General features: G+C 41.4%; 1 protein-coding gene across 4 annotated transcripts in view; it reads left to right on the top strand.

The window, feature by feature from the left end:
* The window catches only part of atp1a2a (ATPase Na+/K+ transporting subunit alpha 2a), a 76722-nt gene extending 54934 nt beyond the window's left edge, over positions 1–21788 (top strand). For 3 of the 4 annotated variants that reach the window (XM_061796816.1, XM_061796815.1, XM_061796817.1), the window contains 8 exons: positions 324–492; positions 2359–2513; positions 8433–8556; positions 14193–14338; positions 14463–14593; positions 17496–17597; positions 17713–17804; positions 21504–21788. In XM_061796816.1, coding sequence (XP_061652800.1) covers positions 324–492; positions 2359–2513; positions 8433–8556; positions 14193–14338; positions 14463–14593; positions 17496–17597; positions 17713–17804; positions 21504–21532 — 948 coding nt within the window. In that variant the 3' untranslated portion in view covers positions 21533–21788. Of the gene's footprint in view, positions 1–323; positions 493–2358; positions 2514–8432; positions 8557–12994; positions 13262–13378; positions 13673–13819; positions 13927–14192; positions 14339–14462; positions 14594–17495; positions 17598–17712; positions 17805–21503 lie in introns of those variants that run through there. The other variant, XM_061796818.1, reaches the window with a different exon arrangement.
* Positions 21789–22102: the final 314 nt, after the last annotated feature.

The raw sequence follows: 22102 nt of genomic DNA, 5'->3' as shown, positions 1-22102 counted from the left end.
ATTGTGACTGAAAACAGGTGTGTGTGTGTGTGTGTGTGTGTGTGTGTGTAGTATTGGCATTGATGAATAGCTGGTTGAACATAATTGTGTGTACTTGTGATATTTTAATCTATGGTTGTGGCGCACTTGAGGTCAGGTTCCAATTCCCCTCTGGACTTCCTCTCACTGTGCCCACTGACTGATTAAGACTCAATTCCATTCCTCATTTAATCTCCCCTGAGACGCTCTTGAAAAGACGTTATTAAGAGGAGAGTGCAGGGGCTTAAATCACACCACTTATCTCACTGTTCTTGACACTTTTTACCCCGTCTGGGGGTGCACAGGGGGCCATTGTGGCAGTGACGGGGGATGGCGTCAATGACTCGCCGGCCCTGAAGAAGGCCGACATCGGTGTCGCCATGGGGATCGCTGGCTCAGACGTGTCCAAGCAGGCGGCCGACATGATTCTGCTGGATGACAACTTTGCCTCCATTGTCACCGGCGTGGAGGAGGGTGAGTGATGGACAAGGACAGGAAGCAACTCATGGGAGAGAATTTTATGAAAATACTTAACGAAAAAAATAACTATAAGTTTCACAGATCAACACCAAATTTGGTGTGTAGGTCCGGCATGACAGGATGCACGAAAAGGTGTCAAGAACCCACGTGTAACATTTGACAGGAAGTCAGCCCTTTTGGTTTGAAGCAGTCATTATGCACCCTGTCATCCCCCCTGGAAAGTAAAAAAAAAAAAAAAAGCCGTGGGCAGGAGTTTCTCAGATCGAAACTAAATTTGGTGGACATGGCTATCATAACAGGACCCATGCCGCAAATTGAACAAGAAGTTGGCCATTGTGATTTGAAGCAGTCATTTATTACTCGGTCAAACTCCTTGGAAAATTTGAAATTCAGCTCCCCAACCAGTATCTTCACTTGACACAAAATTGGGTGGACATGTCTATCATAACAGGACGCACGTCTCAAAGACCCATGCCCTAAATTGAACAGGAAGTGGGCCATTGTGCTTTGAAGCAGCTATTTCATCGCACCCACCAGAAAACAAAACAAAAAAATGGGCCCCTGACAGCAGTTTCACCGATTTACACGAAATTAGGTGGACATGACTATTATTACAGGACTCTTAAAAAGTCTGTAGGATCCATGCATAAAATTGAACAGAAAGTCAGCCATTTTGGTTTGAAGCAGCCATTTCACACCTAGTCGCACTCCCTGGTAGGTTAGAAAAAAATAGCCCCAACGCTAGTTTCACCGATTGACACAAATCCTGGTGGACACTTCGGTCTTAACAGCACGCACAAAACATCGCAAGGACACATGCCTCGAATTGAACAGGATGTTGGGCAATGCGATTCAAAGCAGACATTTTTGGCGAACTTCGGGGCTGGAACTTTGCCGATCTCATAGGGAATTCAACCAATTGTGCCCAAATATGAAACAAACGTACCACACCAGGGAGTCACCACATGAGTAGCCAGCGGGTCTGGTCTAAAAATAGCCCACCAGTGATGGGGCTTTGTGATTTCTTAGGAATGAGATTTTGAAAATGTAAACACTCGTAGAAATTTACAGAAATAAAGTGTGACATAGTGATAGTTATCTTTTTCCTACCTTGTTAAATCACTGTTGATAATTACTGTAAGAAATCATTAACATGGTCAGTGTCTTTACATATATTAATATCATTAATTATTAATTACATGGTAATTTGAGCAAAGTTGTTATTTCAGACGTGTGTATCAAACTGGTCCCTGGCCCTTCGCATTAATCATTACCCAAGAAGTAGCTCTCAGTTTCAAAAAGGTTGACCGCTGTACTAGACAGATGGGCGATGCTAAATTGCGAATAATTTTAGCCTCCACCATTGGATGTGGGTGTAGCCTTTGACACCAGTTTCACCGATCAACATAAAATTTTGTGTGGGTTGTAAATGTTGTAGTTGTAGCTTTTAAAACTTTGCATTGTAAACATACTGTCTTGAATGAGCCAGCACATTGAGGTTTTCGTCAAGTCACAATAGCATAACGATTCTCCAGTATATAAAAAAAAGATCCCAGATGGCATGGGGATGTCTTGCAAGAGCACATAGCTTGCATATTTATGATCAGGCCTCGCACACAGAGGGGACTTTATGCAAACAACAATATAACGAGCTTTGAAAGGAGAAAGGGGCCTGAGACTTTCCACAGGAGACTGGTGTTTAATCTAAAGTGGCGTTGGTGGCAGCTAATAAAGTCACTCACTCTGGAGGCAGACGTTGTGCATTTTCAATTTACTTCACGTCTCTAACACCGGGAAAAGAGAAAATCTAGACTTTATTATGAGGAATGTTATCCCACTCTGATGTCTTTATCACTGCAGGGCGGCTCATTTTTGACAACCTGAAGAAGTCCATCGCTTACACACTGACCAGCAACATCCCAGAGATCTCACCCTTCCTGCTCTTCATCATTGCCAGCGTTCCCCTTCCGCTGGGAACAGTCACCATCCTCTGCATCGACTTGGGCACGGACATGGTAAGTGCCGGGAGCTCAGAGTACACCATTAGAATAATAATGAAACATACAAGTAGGGAAGAACAGGCCCTCGTACCCCCTTTTTCATGGCGAATCCTCGAAAGGATCATTAACTTCGACACCATGCTCTGACAACATTAGATGACAAAAGCAAAAAAGCGTCACACTTTCACGTCTAGGATACCTGCTTCCAATTTGGGCGAATTCCCTAGTAGGTGTTTTTCAAAGTATGAGCCCCATAACTTGCCCAATATAGCTACTTCGAAACAAAATGGCCAACTTCCAGTTTAATTCTGGGCATTTTTTTTGTGTGTCTTTTATGTCCACCCAATTTTGTGTCAATCTATAAACAGCCAACTTGGTGTTCTATTCCTGGCATGAGTCCTTGAGAGTTTTATATGCGTCATGTTACTGTATGATAGGCATGTCCACTGAATTTGGCGTCTGATGTTTTTTTTCCAACTTGGTGCGAAATGGCGGCTTCAAACCAAAAAGGCTGTTTCCCTGTACAGTTCCAGGCATGGACCTTTGAGACTTTTTGTGTGTGTCCAGTTATGATACACATGTCCACCAAATTCGTGTTGAATGGTGAAACTGGTGTCCGGGGCTGTTTTCTTTTCCAGCTTTCCAGAGGGTGTGACTGAGTGCGTAGAGGTTGCTTCATATCAGAATGGCCAACTTCTTGTTCAATTCTGGGCATGGGTCCTCAATGTTATTTTTGTGCGTTCTGTCATGATACATCACTCAATTTAGTGCTGATTGGTGAAACTATTATGGGGTCTAACTTTTTCAAAATTTCCAGGATGCACAACTAGATAAATTTCCGGGCATGGTGTAAAGGACCACTAAAATAAATACATTTGTCATGTACTGCCCTGCAGGCCCATTTTTGGTGCCTTGATGGCGCGTTGCTGCCTGCCAACGCACCCAGGACCACCTCAATTACCTTCCTAAATAAACTGTTCATCACTATCTATCTGCCTGCGCCTGCTCTTGGGTCCAGCTCCTCTCCATACGTGACAACATTTTCACCAAGAAAATGTTGAGACCCCCCAAAAAGCGATTAATTCGCTGGAAGACATAACAAACAGCCACCCACTGAACGACCAATTTGTATTGCCATTGTAATGATTGACTGTTACAGGAAGATGAGCCGAAGACAGGCGGTACAGTTTAGACTGACGTAGGAAGACAGGACTTAATTAGAAACCCAAGTCACAGCAAGAGCAGTAATACATGCTGACATATCCAGGGAAAAGACAACATACTGTATATGCCTGCAATCTGTTTGTCACACGTAAAATGTTTGCTTTTGCAGTATGAAACAGTTTAACGTCGAGGAGCCAGAATCAAATGTAAACTAATGAACACCAGCAAGGTCTTTATGATTCCCTCCCTCCCGTGTCTCTTTTCTTTGCCGGTGACGGCTCACGGCTTGCAGACAAGCGGCGTGCCGATAGTCTCTGGCGACGCTGACACGGGAAGCACAATGGAGGGGGAGTGAAATGTTTTAAATGTGAACGCCGAGTGTCAAGCACACGCTTTGTTCCCCCTGCCGCTAATGGACGTTGGCACAGGGCTTGCCGCTAATCTGTCCTGATGACAGACAGCATTTTGTTTGTATTTATTTTTTACCTTCAGGCAGCTCATATTCCAATCAGTACAATGAGACAACAGTTAGCATCGCTTCAGTGAAGTCCCACTAGATCCAGTGTATCTGCACTACCCGGCTAAATTTAACATTTAATGTGGGTCATAATGATAGTACTTGGAGAGCTAAGCGTTTTTTTTAGATAGTACTTGGTCTAAAATAATTGCGTACCACTGTACGAGACAATGAGTGACAAACTAAGTTCCGTCATTGGCCACATCGTAGTTATGGTTTCTCTCAGATGGCCGTTATGACTGTGAAAACCATATGAATGTCATCTGTCATATCATTCAAGAAAAAAGATTGTACCTCTATATTGTAGCCAACAAATAGAATTTGAAATCAGAAGTCATGGAAAATGTGGACAAGTAAATATGTAAGTGGACTGAACAACTATATTTCATTCTATATTAAGGAGGGATTCAGTATAAAAAAAAAAAAATGCTTCTGTTATGCATGATGTCAAAGTTTGGTATTCATTTTGAGGATTAACCAAGGAAAACGTGGTCGATTTTGGGGGGAAAGCTGCTTTTCTCTTGGGAGCATGACATTGGGTAGACATGTTTAGCATAACAGGATGCACAAACAAGTCTCAAATACCCATGCCTGGGATTGAAGAGAAAGTTGGCCATTTTGGTTTGAAGCAGCCATTCAGCACTCAGTCGAACCCCCTTGAATGTTACAAAAAAATTAACCCTGACAGCAGTTTCACCGATGAACAGAAAATTTGGTGGACATGTATTTAATAACAGGATGCACGGAAAAGTCTCAAGGAACCATGCTCGGAAGTGAACAGGAAATCTACCATTTTGGTTTGAAGCAGTCAGTTAAACTCACTAGAATGTTAGAAAAAAATTAACCCCATACACCAGTTTCACCAATCAACACACAGTTTGGTGGACATATCTATGTTATTATATAAAAAGTAACTAATTACAATTCAGAGATAATATAATTGTATCGTAACTCAGTACTTTGAAATGCCAGTAACTAGCATAATTACATTATGAAAGTAACTCAGCTGTCATATAATCAAATGGTAGCTTGTCAAAGGTGACCTTGTTGTTTCTCACAGCAGGACATTTTGTTCTTGTTGATTAATATTTGTTTGGCTGTCCTGAGATCAAAGTCGCGTCATGACAGGAGTGAAGTTTGAGAAGCAGCTAAATTGTGTTTTGCATTAAAAAGAAAACAAGAAAATAAAAAAATAACACCTTGCCTTCAAAGTAACACGTCAGCGTGTTGGTGAGAAGCGCTGGCGTTGCAAAACAGCTGGACGTCGGCTTTGAAGAGTTGGAGGCGCTAAAGATATTCCACGAATTGCAAGAAGTAAGGCGAGCAAGTTATATTTGGTAACTTGCATCTTATCGGACAAGGAAATGCAGAGGGTTGAACTGCCATCCCTTCACTTTGAGAGCAGGAGAACCCAACTGAGAAAGAGAAATGGATGCCAATCAGCATGAATTTTTTTACGTCACATAATGTCATCAAATAATAACAATAAAAACTGTAATAGCTTAGATTTACTTTATATAGGGACCCGAGGACACTTTACAGTTGCTCATGGAGGTAATTAAAATCTATATATGAGTGAGTGTGTGTCTGTATTCATATTAAATGTAAGCTTTGGTGAAGAGATGGTCCTTAAGGAGTTTATTGAAAACTCAGGGAATAATTTGAAACAGCAGGTTTTTGTTGAGAGAGTGTTCCAGAGGTGGGGGGCTGTCCAGTGTTAGCCTTATTCTGACTTGAGCTGTTTTCAGTATGTCAATACAAAAATGTCAAATTAGTTGCGCCACAAAAACCAAAAAGAAAAAAAAGAAAAACAGCGACTAGTTCCTTTGGTGTTCGTCTTATGTGATGCTCGTTTCGATTTCCAATTTAGCATAACATATCAGTTAAAATGTGTCAAATACGTTTTGCAGAAAAAAGATGCAAAAAGCCAAAGAATAACCAAAAACAGAAACAATATCAATCAATGCAGAAATCTGACGTTACTTCAAACGCTTCTTTGCCTGAAAACTATTGGTTGAATTCCGACTTTTGCGGTTCCAACATCCTGGTTAAACGAAAAGTTCATCCAAAAATGATACGAAAGGCCAAAGAAATGTCAAAACAGAGTTGATATTTGTCCCAGGTAATGGTAGTTGAAACACTGGCAATCTGTGTTAATTGAAAGGCATTGTTTCCCCAAACATATTGGTAGAATTTGGACTTTAGCAGTCCCAACATGACGGCTAAAAGGTACCAAGTAAGTTTTGCTAAAATATATGCAAAATGCCAGAGAATAAGCAAAAGCAGACAGAGTAAATCATTTGAGTTTGTCTTATGTGACGGCAGATGAAATGCTGATATTTTGCCGGACACCGAAGATGTATTTTCTTCCCAAAATTGTTTGAGGAATTCTTACTTTTGCGGTTCCAACGTCTCAGTTAAAAAGTGACAAGTGAATTTCGCAGAAAAATATGCAATAAGCCAAGGAAAGGACTGATTGGACTGTACTCGTTTTTTTAAATGCTAAGTTAATTATTTGAGCTATTAGTCATTTATTGAAAAAAAAATAATAAATCTCCCAAAAATGATCTGTAATCTCTCTGCCATTACAATATAAAACCATGCATTCTGTTTCTTTCAGAATAAAAGTAGTGATATTTGACATTTTGACTCTATTCCACCATTGTCTCAGAGGCAGACTAACGAAATTCTTGTATTCTTGCCAGTTATCTTATGGAGTGTAGTGTCCTGCACTCAAACAAGGAAAAAAAATCTGGCAAACGTGAACATTTTCTGACATCGAGGTCGGGGTGGCGCCAGTCTCTGCGTTCTCCTCTGGGTGGCCGGTTTTGGGGCACGTCGGTTGGGCTGTGGGACCGCCCTGGATTCCTTAGTGTAGACGTTTATTGTGCATGCGGGACTGTGTCAATTCACTTGTCCGCAGACACACACCCAGCGGACTCAGCTGCTTGGTGTGGGGCCACTCCATAATTGCAATAAACAATGCTTATGGCCTGGCAAACCTCTTGGGATGTCACCTCACTTGCACTCTGTTACTACAGCTGTTTAGAATTTACATAGCCACTCCCACCATACTCCGGCTGTCCTGTCCTATCCTTCATTTTCCTGTTCCTCCCTCACAGACAACACTACTGTCCCATACAAAACTCGACTCCAACGTGACATTGTAGTATGCATATAATGCTTGGTTTTGTTTACTTTTCTTACAGATAGTGTCCTGTCTTTTCTTGTTTATATTTATCTGTGTCCTCTCCTTTTTCTTTTCTGTCACTCCCCTTTTAAACCTCAATCTGTCCAACTGAAATTTGCATTAACTATCCATCAGTCCAAAGAACCACACACACAATATAAAAAACCCCACTGTTGCACAGAAAACTGTTCTGGCATAAAAAGGGTACAGATTTGCCATTCTGTTTGATCTAGCAGCCCAACAGGACAGGTTTATAAGAGAAAGAAAAAGAGATCGACCAATAGATTAGCCACTCTTCGCTACCCAGGATGCATTGTGCCATGCAATGCTGAACTTTTTGTCTGTAATAAGGACGTTGATCATTATCGTTTAACTGCGTTTATGTTACCCTTCTTCTTCTTCTTCTTTTCCTTTCGGCTTGTCCCGTTAGGGGTCGCCACAGCGTGTCATCCTTAGTTGGTTACCCTAGTTGGTTGAATGTGTGTCTTGATAAATTATCGGGTTAAATTGATCTTGCACGTTAATTAACATGAAATCATAACACTGTCTTGTGTGTGATATAGTAACATCCTGGTCAGTTCTGTTGATTATTAAGCAGAGTTTAGCATTAATTAGCATCTCACCTGACTCGGCAAGCATGCGCTTCTTGTAATGATGTGATATTTTCTTCTTCTCCATCTTGAAGGAGCTGGCGCTTCCTTCATTGACTCACCAGTTGAGTTGAAAATCCTTCTTATTTAACCTGCAAGATGCTTGAAGAGCAGGGGTGGGCAAGCTTTTGTGCTCAAGGACCATATCTGACTTTTTTAAAAAATGGACAGCTCATTAATAATAATAATAATAATAATAATAATGCCCTGCGATTGGCTGGCAACCAGGGTGTACCCCCGCCTCCTGATGATAGCTGGGATAGGCTCCAGCACGCGCGCGACCCTAGTGAGGAGAAGTGGCTCAGAAAATGGATGGATGGATGGATTATAATAATAATAATAAAAATAATAATAATGCTGTCCACCTCTGTTTAAAAGATGGATAACTCCTCTCCCTGTTTCCTCCCTTTCAGGTTCCTGCCATCTCATTGGCCTATGAGATGGCAGAGAGCGACATCATGAAGCGCCAGCCCAGGAACCCAAAAACGGACAAGCTGGTCAACGAGCGACTAATCAGCATGGCCTACGGGCAGATAGGTGCATATGAATGGCAGCTGTCAATCAATCACCATCATAACATAAACACAATAATTTCAGCAGTGCTTTGATAAGGTTTGAAATTTTCTATTGTCATTGATGAGGTCTAATAAAATGTATGCAGGAGCATAAAGCTAAATCAACCACTCCAATACAATGTTAAAACATCCAATACTGGCAACGAACCAGTCGGGAAACTAGCAGCCAGTACAAGATGCTAACGTAAAAGTCTACATATTTACGCTAAACAATGATACTCTTAATTCACAACACTCCGTCACAGAAGAGCAACATAAAAGCTTGTTTGTTCACAAAATGTGCCAAGCATATGGAAGCTAACTGGTTAATAAGCTGGCAGCTAGCTGAAAGAAGCTTTGCTCCAAACAGTTTCAACTCTAATTCACGACAAGAGTCACACAAGATCCACAATAAAGCGTTTTTTTTTTTCACAAAAAGTCAGAGACAAAATTCTACCAGGTGACAAGCATATGTTAGCTAGCTTGGCACAGTGGCGGCTAGTTGCGAGACGCTAACGCAGCTGTCTACACCTTCACTCCAAACAGATTCTACTCTAATTCACAACTTTAGTCACAGTAGATACACATTAAAGCTTTTTTGGTCACTAAGTCTTGGCAGAAGATCTAGAATGAAATTTCCATGGTCAAAGAACAGCCTACACACAACACCCAAGAATGACAACATGAAAAAATTACTGTAAAAATTGGGTCCAAAAAAAGGAATGGGTGAAACTGTCCAAGGTGAGGTGTTCCAAGCTTATTATTAAACATTATACATTGTGGCAAGTATTCAGTCAAAGTATTTTGGATTTCTTTGTCTTTTATTTGTAATACATTTGGGAAAAAAACCTAAAAATATTGGGATGGTAAAGTGGCCCTTTTTGAGAACTGGTTCCGAGTATTTTGATTCCACTGTCTAAAGTTGAAATATTAAACTCATTAGTATTATTTCATTCCCCCAATGAGAATCGATATGTTAGTCAATATTTAATTGGATCCGTATCGCTAATCGAATCAGAATGGCTAAATTCTTATTAATCCCCATTAATTTCCTTTTTGGGTGTTGCGTGTACAATTTTGAGTAAAAAAATAAATCAATCAATTTTGGAGTAAAGTTGTAACATAACAAAATATGTAGAAAGTGAAGCCCTGTGAAACATGAAAAACTCAGTCACCCTATGTCAAAGTGACGCTGGATCAATGCCACACCATCAATAAAATACTCAACGATCAAACATGAGGAAATTGATCTTCTCGTTTGACATTTACAGCAAATTGAGCGTAGTGAATGCGACTGTATCCCACTTAATCTTGGTCATGTGTACCCCCAGTTGCAGCCTCCCTTTCCCCTCCATGGATGTCTTTTATCTCTTTCCTGGCTTGATATACAGTGGATGGTGCAGGACGAGAGACAAAATCAAAGGCTGGCGACATTTCACAGGCTTTTTTTAAATGGGTCAAAAGATGACAGGGCGCCACTGGATAGCGTACAGCTTGCCGCCAACATTGAGAAGGTGCAGGGTGACGCTACGCGAACGACACCGCCAAACAATATCCTCTCCGAGCGCCATTAAAGTCTGTCGACGTAAAAACACTGAAGATTAATAAAAGTGGACTCTCCGGGAGGCTTTTAAACAACAAGTTCCGTCACGTTAGCCCGACTTGAAATTAAAACTGGTTATTGACTTTTTGTTGCTACCTCCGGCCGTCCTAAGATCACCTCTGATAATTTATTACAATGATCGGTGATGGATTCCCAAATAGGAGAGAATTTTAAAAAAGCCTTGGGGAAAAAAGAATAGTCAGCAGCATTCTATGTGATGACTTTATGTGGATCAATGAATACTATGAATTTGTGAATAAACCAGCAAGAATATACTCTAATACTGTGCATCTGAAGATGTAAGAAGAAAGGCATTAGTTGGTATTAGTTCAAGCAGACTCTGTTTGTTTGGTCTTGTGATTTAGATGAAGATCAAAATACATTTTATGACCAGTTTATGCAAAAATCTAAGAAAAATTCCAAACAGTTCACATACTTTTTGCTTCCACTGTAGTTCTCAATGAAACCAGTAAGAGTGTACTACAAAATTTGAACATGAACAAAAAGGCAGCAAGAATAGTCAGCAGCATTGCATGGAACAAAAATGTATGGCTCAATAGATACTATTCATACTGTATATGCAGTTGTGAACAAAACCAGCAAGACTATATTATACAATATATGCAGATGATAATGTGAGCAAAAAGGCCGCAAGAATAGTCAGCAGCATTGTATGGGTCAACAATATTGATCAATAACTACACTCTGCAGTTCTAAATGAATATTGTACTAGAGGGGAACAAAACGCAGCAAGAATAGTCAGCAGCATTGTATGTGGTAAGTATAACTGAATCAATAAATACCATACATTTAAATTACATTAAAATTAAACCAGCAAAAGTATACAGCACTACATTGTCTGATGCAAATAATGTGATAATAATAATGTGAGCAAAAAGGCAGCAAGAATAGTCAGCAGCGTTCTATATATGGTTCAAGAAATACTCTATGTATACTGTCGAGTCACTCTGCTGACAAATGAAGTTCCATTTTCGACACTTTGTGAGGATTCTAAATGGGTTAAGTGGAATCAGTTGATTACATTCTGTTCATTTAAATTATTCCCCCGCTTTTCATCAGAGCGATGCCGCTGGAATCGTTCTCTCTATCGCTCTCTTTTTTCTGGAATCTCTCTCTATCGCTCTCTTTTTTTTTTTTTTTAATGAACAGAATTTCTGTTTAGCGGTCCCTCGCTCACTGGCTGATGCTGGCGCCCACTCCAGCGCCGGCGGTTTCCCCCTCAAATCATTTTGGTTAATTGTGTCTACCAAATGAAAATGCATCATTGCACACTTTGATTTGGCTGACAAGCGGAGGATACGCTCTGTTCATTTGGTATACCTGAACAATCCAACGCTAAAATCTCCTTTTACATTGACAATAATGCTCAGTTTGGATATTTTATGACTTTGGTCTACAACTGCATTGCCTCAGAGTTGTTATGCTTTTACTGCCTACAAGGGTCAAATTAATAGAAACAGTTGTACGCCACTGCAAACTACGCCATAAACATATTGTTACATACATATACATACAAGTACATAATAATAATAATAAAAATAATAATAGGCGGCATGGTGGACGGCTTGTTAGCACATCTGCCTCAACAGTTCTGAGGACCTGAGTTCAAAGGCTGGCAACCAGTTCAGGGTGTACCCCGCCTCTAGCCCAAAGATAGCTGGGACAGCCTCCAGCACACTCGCGACCCGAGTGAGAATAAGTGGTACGGAAATTGGATGGATGGATGGATGGATCATCATATGATGATGATGATTGAATAATTGTACAATTATGAAACTGTTGTACAATTCTTATAATTGTACAATTATAAAACTAATTATTTTTGGACGATTTCTTTTTTAAAATGAAAAAATAAAAATTATATCCAGTATACAAAGATTTTTGTAAAAAGAAAAAGTAAATTGCACATTTCAAATTATAAGTCTGTTTAATTTTGTATAATTTTAGCATTTTTGATTATTGGAATGTTTTGATTATGCATTTGTATACAGTATATTGTTAATATTTCTAATTGTTTCATTTTAGTTTTAAAAAATTTAAAATGTTTTTTTATACAAAATATATAATCTCATAGATAAATAAAAAACAAACAGCAAAATACATTTTTATTTTTAAAATCATAACAAATATCTAGATAATTTTTTTTACATTTGGACAGTGTATATACATTATATACTACATTTTTGTATTTAAGTAATACAATTAAAAAACTACTTTTTTATTAAACGCAAATAAAATAAAATCATGATTAATTATCTTTATCTCTGAGGTTGAAGTCAACGAGGTGGTCAAAAAGCTCCTTGTTGACAAGGCCCTGGAGGGGTGTTCCTGAAGGGTCTGCATGTTATACGGCTGTCCTGGTTGACACGCCTGTGCAACATCGCATGGGCATCAGGGACAGTGCCTGTGGATTGGCAGGCCAGGGTTATGGTCCCCTTTTTTAAGAAGGGGAACATTAGACCAGCTCTACACCCTCGGCAGGGTCCTCGAGGGTGCATGGGAGTTTGCCCATGTGCTTTGTGTCCCTCGGGGAGTCCTGTGGAGGGTGCCCTCTGGTGTCAGAGTTTGGTCCGCATTGCCGTCAGTAAGTCGAATATGTTTCCAGTGAGGTTTGGCCTCCGCCAAGGCTGCCCTTTGTCACCGATACTGTTTATTATCTTCATGGACGGAGTTTCTAGACGGCGCCGAGGCGTTGAGGAGGTCTGGTTTGGCGACGTCAGTATTATGTCCCGGCTTTTTGCAGATGATGTGGTTTTGATGGCTGCATCAAGCCGTGATCTTCAGCTCTCACTGGAGCGGTTCGCAGCCAAGTGTGCAGCGGCTGGGGTGAAAATCAGCACCTCCAAATCTGAGACCATGGTCTTCATTTGGAAAAGGGTGGAGTACCATCTTCAGGTCGGGGATGAGATCCTGTCCCAAGTGGAGGAGTTCAAGTATCTTGAGGTCTTGTTCACATGTGAGGGAAGAATGCAGCGGGAGATCAACAGGCGGATCGGTGCAGTAGCTGCAGTAATGCGGACTCTGTATCGGTCTGTCGTGATAAAAAGAGGAGCTGAGCTGAAAGGTAAAGCTCTTAATTTACCAGTCGATCTACATTCCTACCCCCATTCCTACGAGCTGTGGGTTGTGACCAAAAGAACAAGATCACGGACACAAGCGGCCGAAATATTTCCCTCTGCAGGGTGTCGGGGCTCTCCCTTAGCGATAGGGTGAGAATCTCGGGCTCAGAGTCGAACCGCTGCTAGAGACGCACCAGATGAGGTGGCTCGGCCATCTGGTTCGGACGCCCCCCAGACGCCTCCCTGGTGTGTCCCGGGGACGACCCAGGACACGCTGGAGAGACCATGTCTCCCCGCTGGCCTGGGAATGCCTCGGGATCCCCTCAGAAGAACTGGACGAAGTGGCTTGGGAGAGGGAAGTTGAGGCTTCCCTGCTTCAGCTGCTGCCCCGGTGACCCGACCTCGGATAAGCGGCAGTAAATGGATGGATGGATGTACATTATATATACATTATATACTTATTTTTTGTATTTAAGTAATATAATAAAATACTTTATTATTAAAGTGAAATAAATAAAAATCGGTGGAATAGTGGACGACTGCTTAGCACATCTGCTTCACAGTTCTGAGGACCAGGGTTCAAATCCCGGTCCCGCCAGTCTGGAGTTTGTTCTCCCCGTGCCTGCGTGGGTTTTCTCCGGTTTCCTCCCACATCCCAAAAACATGCATGGTAGGTTAATTGAAGACTCTAACTTGTCCGTAGGTGTGAATGTAAGTGTGAATGGTTGGTTGTTTCTATGTGCCCTGCCCTGGAGACCAGTTCAGGGTGTACCCCGCCTCCCGCCCGAAGATAGCTGGGATAGGCTCCAGCACACCTGCGACCCTAATGAGGATAAGCGGTTAAGGAAATGGATGGATGGATGGATAAAATAAAATCATGATAAATTAATACTCCAAAAACAACAACAACAATGATGTCTGTTTACGTGTCGGCAGGTATGATCCAGGCTCTCGGCGGCTTTTTCACCTACTTTGTCATCTTAGCCGAGAACGGCTTCCTGCCAAGCACCCTGCTCGGGATCCGAATCAACTGGGACGACCGCATGGTCAACGACATAGTGGACTTTTACGGGCAGCAGTGGGTGAGGACCCCTCACACACACACACACGCACACACACACACACACACATGCAACACCCACACACACGCACAAAGTATATACAGTATATACAACAACGTTCACGACACTCTCTGCCCCCCTGCAGACATACGAGCAAAGGAAGATCGTGGAGTTTACGTGCCACACGTCTTTCTTCACCAGCATCGTGGTGGTGCAGTGGGCCGACCTTATCATCTGCAAGACCAGGAGGAACTCGCTATTCCAGCAGGGCATGAAGTGAGCTCAAAAGTCATACTAAAGTCTGTTAATTTAGTTTCAAATGATACTTCCACCGATCGACGCGTAATTAGGTGGACATGTCTGTCATAACAGGACGTTTTAAAAAGTCTCAGGTAACTATAGCCAGTTTTCAACACAAGTTGGCAATTTTGGTTTAAAGCAGTCATTTCGCACTCAGTCGTACTCCCTGGAAAGTTAGAAAAAAAATTGCCTCAGACACCAGTTTCACAAATCACACAAAATATGGAATTGAACAGGAAGTTGGCTATTTTGTTTGGAAGCCCCGACATCAGTCTCACTAATCAACATGAAATTGGGTGGAGATGTCTACACAAAAAAGTCTCAAGCACTCGTGTCTGTAAGTGAACAAGATGACGACCATTTAGGTTGGAATCAGGTATTTCTCACTCAGTGGCACCCCCCTGGAGGTTACAACCCCAATTCCAATGAAGTTGGGACGTTGTGTTAAACATAAATAAAAACAAAATACAATGATTTGCAAATCATGTTCAACCTATACTTAATTGAATACACTACAAAGACAAGATATTTAATGTTCAAACTGATGAACTTGATTGTTTTTAGCAAATAATCATGAACATAGAATTTTATGGCTGCAACACGTTCCAAAAAAGCTGGGACAGGGTCATGTTTACCACTGTGTTATATCACCTTTTCTTTTAACAACATTCAATAAAGGTTTGGGAACTGAGGACACTAATTGTTGAAGCTCTGTAGGTGGAATTCTTTCCCATTCTTGCTTGATGTACAGCTTCAGCTGTTCAACAGTCTGGGGTCTCCGTTGTCGTATTTTTTACGCTTCATAATGCTCCACACATTTTCAATAGGAGACAGGTCTGGACTGCAGGCAGGCCAGTCTAGTACCCGCACTCTTTTACTACGAAGCCACGCTGTTGTAACACGTTAATGCAGAATGTGGTTTGGCATTGTCTTGCTGAAATAAGCAGGGGCGTCCATGAAAAAGAAGTTGCTTGGATGGCAGCATATGTTTCTCCAAAACCTGTATATTCCTTTTAGCATTCATGGTGCCTTCACAGATGTGTAAGTTACCCATGCCATTGGCACTAACACAGCCCCATACCATCACAGATGCTGCCTTTTGAACTTTGCGTCCATAACAGTCCGGATGGTTCTTTTCCTCTTTGGCCCGGAGGACACGACGTCCACAATTTCTAAAAACAATTTGAAATGTGGACTCGTCGGACCACATAACACTTTTCCACTTTGGCTCAGTCCATCTTAGGTGAGCTCTGGCCCAGAGAAGCCGGCGGCGTTTCTGGGTGTTGTTGATAAATGGCTTTTGCTTTGCATAGTAGAGTTTCAAGTTGCACTTACTGATGGAGCACCGAACTGTATTTACTGACATTGGTTTTCTGAAGTGTTCCTGAGCCCATGTGGTGATGTCCTTTACACATTGATGTCTGTTTTTGTTGCAGTGCCGCCTGAGGCATCGAAGGTCACGGGCATTCAATATTGGTTTTCATCCTTGCCGCTTACATGCAGTGATTTCTCCAGATTCTCTGAACCTTTTGATGATGTTATGGACCGTAGATGATCAATCCATCCATCCATTTTCTGAGCCGCTTCTCCTCACTAGGGTCGCGGGCGTGCTGGAGTCTATCCCAATTATCATCGGGCAGGAGGCGGGGTACACCCTCAACTGGTTGCCAGCCAATCGCAGGGCACATACAAACAAACAACCATTCGCACTCACAGTCACACCTACGGGCAATTTAGAGTCTCCAATTAATGCATGTTTTTGGGATGTGGGAGGAAACCGGAGTGCCCGGAGAAACCCCACGCAGGCACGGGGAGAACATGCAAACTCCACACAGGTGGGGCCGGGGGTTGAACCAGGGTCCTCAGAACTGTGAGGCTGACGCTCTAACCAATCGTCCACCGTGCCGCCACCGTAGATGATGAAATCCCCAAATTCCTTGCTATTGTACATTGAGGAACAACCTCAACCTTAAACTGTTCGACTATTTTCTCACACACTTCTTCACAAAGAGGTTAACCTCGTCCTATCTTTGCTTGTGAATGACTGAGCAATTCAGGGAAGCTCCTTTTATACCCAATCATGGCACCCACCTGTTCCCAATTAGCCTGTTCACCTGTGGGATGTTTGTGTTTGATGACCATCCCTCAACTTTCTTAGTCTTTTTTGCCACCTGTCCCAGCTTTTTTGGAACGTGTTGCAGCCATAAAATTTTAAGTTAATGATTATTTGCTAAAAACAATAAAATTTATCAGTTTGGACATTAAATATCTTGTCTTTTTAGTGTATTCAATTAAATATTGGTTGAACATGATTTGCAAATCATTGTATTATGTTTTAATTTATGTTTAATACAATGTCCCAACTTCATTGGAACTGGGGTTGTGGAAAAATTAGCCCCGACACCAGTTTCACTGATTGACACAAATTTTTGTGGACGTGTCGATCATAACAGGATGCACAAAATAGTCTCAAAGACCCATGCCTAAAATACAACAGGAAGTCAGTAATTTTGTTTTGAAGCAGTCATTTCACATGGAGTTCACTGGAAAGTTTGAAACAAAATTAGCCCCTGAACCCAGTGTCTCGTGTCAACATGAAATTTGGTGGGCATGTCTATCATAACAAGACACTGAAAGGGTCTCAAGGACCCATGGCTGAAATTGAACAGGAAGTCAGCCATTTTGGTTTGAAGCAGCCATTTTAGGCCTATTCTCAGGTTCAACAACCCAGTCAGGATGTTGTACAGGGGTACGTAGCTTTAAGAAATTCAAAAGCCACTTCGACATTTTGACCAAAGTTCAAGCCTTGACAGCGATCTGCACTCTTGTTGGATTCGAATAAATTTATTGACGTTGTGTTGTCTTTTCTTGTCCACAGGAACAGAATCCTGATCTTCGGCCTATTCATTGAGACGGCCCTGGCCGCGTTCCTCTCCTACTGCCCCGGAATGGACGTGGCCCTGCGCATGTACCCGCTCAAGTAGGCTACCAGTTTGAATATCCATCCAACCAACCAGGAATTTACCTTTGACAGCCATCATTCTGTCATTGATGACTGTAAATGAAGCAGTCTTCCTCGTTATCCTCTTCCCCAGGATCGGCTGGTGGTTCTGCGCCTTCCCGTACAGTCTTCTGATCTTTGTCTACGACGAAATTCGTAAATTAATTCTGCGGAGGAACCCTGGAGGTAAGCGTGGTTATTAGAGAGAGTGAGCGAGATTAAACGCTTTCCTGACCTCTTTGTCTTGTTCATAAACCAGCGGAAGAGTAAATTGCTTTGGACTCGTGTGTCGAGAGCCGCGAGTGCCAATTTTCCCACGAGAGCGACTTCACAGCGGCTCTGGTCCTGGGTCACCAATGTGATTTTTATCAGAATCGTCTCGGAAAATAAACATACTGGCGTAGCAAGATATATTAGCAAGCTATCAGAAGGCCCTCTTGAAATTGCTTCATTTTTGTTTTTGATTATTTATTTGGTAGGCATGTCTGTCAGGAGAAGAGCTTCAAAAAAGTCTCAAAAATCCATGCTTAAAACCACACAGAAAGTCTGTCATTTTGTTTTGAAGCAGCAATTTTAGGGTAATTTCAGGGGGTCCTTCAAAGACAAACTTGTCTTAGAGGATCAAATAATTTAGTAGCAATGTTTATCATAAGTAGACCCACAAAAAAGTCTCAAGAAGTCATGCCCAAAAACATGTTGGTTTAAAGCAGCCATTTGAGAGTCGTTTTGGCCATTTGTTGCCATCCTTCTATGACAAACTTCCAGGAGGTTTTGTTTGATTGCTACTTTGACACTCCAAAAACAGTTTCACATAAAAACATGAAATTTAATAGCAGTGTCAATCATGAGTAGACCCACAAAAAATTCTCAAGAAGCAATGCCCCAAAAACACAGGACGTCTGCCATTTTGGTTTGAAGCGGCCAAATTAGTGTAGTTTTGGTCATTCCTTGAGGTCCCTCAAAAATGAACTTGTCTTAGAGGAACACAAATTTTAATGGCAATGTCTATCATGTGAATACCTACAATAAAGTCTCAAAAACGTATGCCCTAAAAGACACAGGAAGTCTACCATTTTGAAGTGGTAATTTTAGGGCCATGATTGATAGTTTCAGGCATCCTTTGAAAACAAAGTTGTCCTTAAGATTTTTGTCTGATTGCTACTATGATACTCAAAAACCAGTGTCACATAAGAACATCCATCCATCCATTTTCTGAGCCGCTTCTCCTCACTAGGGTCGCGGGTGTGCTGGAGCCTATCCCAGCTGTCATCGGGCAGGAGGCGGGGTACACCCTGAACTGGTTGCCAGCCAATCGCAGGGCACATACAAACAAACAACCAACCATTTGCACTAACATTCACACCTACGGGCAATTTAGAGTCTCCAATCAATGCATGTTTTTGGGATGTAGGAGGCAACTGGAGTGCCCGGAGAAAACCCACGCAGGCATGGGGAGAACATGCAAACTCCACACAGGCGGGACCGGGGGTTGAACCCAGGTCCTCAGAACTGTGAGGCTGACGCTCTAACCAGCCGGCCACCGTGCCGCCTCACATAAGAACATGAAAGTTAATTGCAATGTTTATCATAAGTAGACCCACAAAAAAGTCTCAAGGAGCCATGCACGAAGACACCAGGACTCTGCCATTTCAGTTCGAAGAGGCCATTTAAGGTCATTTTTGGCCATTTCCAGGGTCCTTTAAAGACAAAATCCTCCTAAAGATTTTGTCTGACTGCCAATAAATTTGAACCTCATTATAGACACAGGGATGATGCTAAATTGCAAAGAATGTTAGTTTTCATCATTAGGTGTGGGTAGAGTGTGACAGAAAAGTTTGATGACTCGCCATAAAACAACCCCCAAGTCCCCCTTACGATTTTTTTTTTTTTCACTAAGCAACATCTAATTTGGTATGCCTGGCTATTGTGTTAAACTCACAAAAAAAACTCAGTAAGCCAAGAAGACACAGAAAGTCTGCCTTTTTGTTTCGAAGTAGCCATTTTAGGATAATTGATGCCATCTCAGTTGTCCTTCACAAACAAACTTTTCCTTTATTTTATTGTCTGATTGCAATTTAATTGGAATTTCATATACTAGATGGGTGACGGTACAGTGAAAACAATTAGTTTTCGTTATTGCATGTGGACAAGCATATTGGCGAAGTTCGATGAAGTTCGGTACGGAACACGAAACTGTGACTCCACTCCACATCGGTCCAACATGGACTTAATTTTTAATCAAGTTGGAATTCTCAAGCTAACACGGCAAGTGCTGTTGTCTGGAATCTAAAGCACAATACAAATAGTAAGTCAGTTTAAATGCTGCAGCGGCCACAGCATTGCATGCTGAGAGGATTATTCAGCACTCAGACACGTTAGTTCTTGGCGTAGGGCTGGCTGAGGGTCTCCTCATGAATAAAATATAGGCTTCATAATAAATCTCGAGTGACAATAATAGAGGTAATATTAATACAAAATGAAAATGCTGGCGATCCAACTTGCAAGGGAAAAAAATGGAAATGATACAATTTGCAGCACTACAAAAATAATAAGACTAAAAGGACGAGATGGCTGATGCCATTGCTGACAAGTAATTTTCAGACCATAAATAATCATCTACGAGGCCCTTTTGAGTCATGGTTAACTGCACTCAATGCAAAATAGATCAAAACTGGTTTATTGTCATAAAATGACAACTTTGTAATTTTAGTATTACAACTTTACTCTCTTAAAATTACAACTTTTTCCTCAAAAATTGTTTATAGAATTATGTGTTTAACCTCAAGAGACTCCTGTAGTTAACTAGCTAACAGGTGTTTTGGGGTTATGTTCTCACCACCCTTAGGGGCGTTTTCATCCTAATGAAAATGTACTGTAAAAAAATTCACTGGCTCTGTGACACATCTAGTCCTGCCATTCTTCGACTTCTTCTCTGAAGACAATGCATTATTGTATATTAAGTCTCAGTGAGTGACCATTGGTTGGTCACTAGTTTTTGCTATGAGAAATTTTGAGTGCTCTATATAGGGCACTAAATTTGATCACTAAGCATTCAGACAGCACTACAAAAATGGCATAACCACTATATAGTGCACTATATAGTAGCTAGTGATTGATTTCGGACACAACCCATACTTCTCCAGTGCAAACATTTATGTAAGTTTAAAAAAAAAAGTAAAAGTTTTAAAATATAAGAATTTTACAACGAAAGATAAATAATTATGAAAGAAGATTTTACTAGATGGTAGAATTTTAAGATGGTTTTGGACATTTTCAGGGGTCCTTCTAATACGAACTTCTCTGAGAGAATTTGTTTCGGTTTGAAGCGCCCATTTTAGGCTAATTTTTTCTTTTTAGTTTGATGACTTGCCATAAGACACAAAACTCTTTAATATCTCAGCTCCACAAAGAGAACTAAACCCTGCATTGATGTGATCTAATTGTTATTGTGGTATAAAAAAAAAAAAAACAATACTAAAATCCTTCAATGAGTTGACCGACGCTTGCCTGCTGGCCGTGTTTACGTACTAATCGGGCCCAGCCGCAGGAAACAGATTAGTCTTGTCAACAGCACGAGGAGCAAAATAACGAGAGAGGAAATTAAGCGGTGCCCGATGAAGAGTTACGAAGACGGTCGACAATGGATCAAAATTTGCGGAGCCGATGACGGCACGGGGTCACAATAGCAATTGATGGTGACAGTTAATCTTCTCTGTTAATGCGCGTGTCACGGCCGGCTGATCGGCGCGTCTGGAGAGTTACAAGTTGATTCATTTGCAGAAACAAAAAGCGGCATCCATGAATACCAAAGAGGATATGAAAGCTTTGTTTTTTTTTTGCTTTTGTTTTGACACACCGCCACTTCCTCTGTTTCTTTTCTTGCAGGCTGGGTGGAGCAGGAGACATACTATTAACATTCACAAGACATCAGCGTCAAAGCCAAAGAGTGCGCGTGTGTGTTTGTCTGTCTGTAGCAATATTTGCATGGATCAGATGACAAATAGGATTAGTCTGAAATGATCAGATGCTAATAATCGCCACTAAAAATAGGCTTTTGATTATGTTTGTACAAAAAATGGGAATTCACTTGGATACAGTGTGATGCATCAATGTATCATGGTCTGTTTGGCTTGGGATTCGTCACCAAATAAAACATTATACAAAAAATAACCTGTCTCATTCTTGTTAAGTATGAATATTCATACATTAGGCATTTAGGATGCTTAGTCCTTCCTTCAATCCTTCCTTCCTTCCTACCAGCCATCTTACTTTCCAACATTCCTTCCTTCCAACATTTGTTCCATCCTTCTTTCCTTCCTTCCTTCCTTCCTTCCTTCCTTCCTTCCTTCCTTCCTTCCTTCCTTCCTTCCTTCCTTCCTTCCTTCCTTCCTTCCTTCCTTCCTTTCTTCTTTCCTTCCTCCCTTCCTTCCTTCCTTCCTTCATACTTCTTTACTCCTTTCCTTAATTCCTCCCTTTCATGCCAC

The sequence above is a fragment of the Phyllopteryx taeniolatus genome, chromosome 14, assembly GCF_024500385.1.
Source record: "Phyllopteryx taeniolatus isolate TA_2022b chromosome 14, UOR_Ptae_1.2, whole genome shotgun sequence".
Classification (NCBI taxonomy): domain Eukaryota; kingdom Metazoa; phylum Chordata; class Actinopteri; order Syngnathiformes; family Syngnathidae; genus Phyllopteryx; species Phyllopteryx taeniolatus.
The sequence above is the reverse complement of the archived record's forward strand: the minus strand, read 5'-3'. Positions and strand labels throughout refer to the sequence as shown.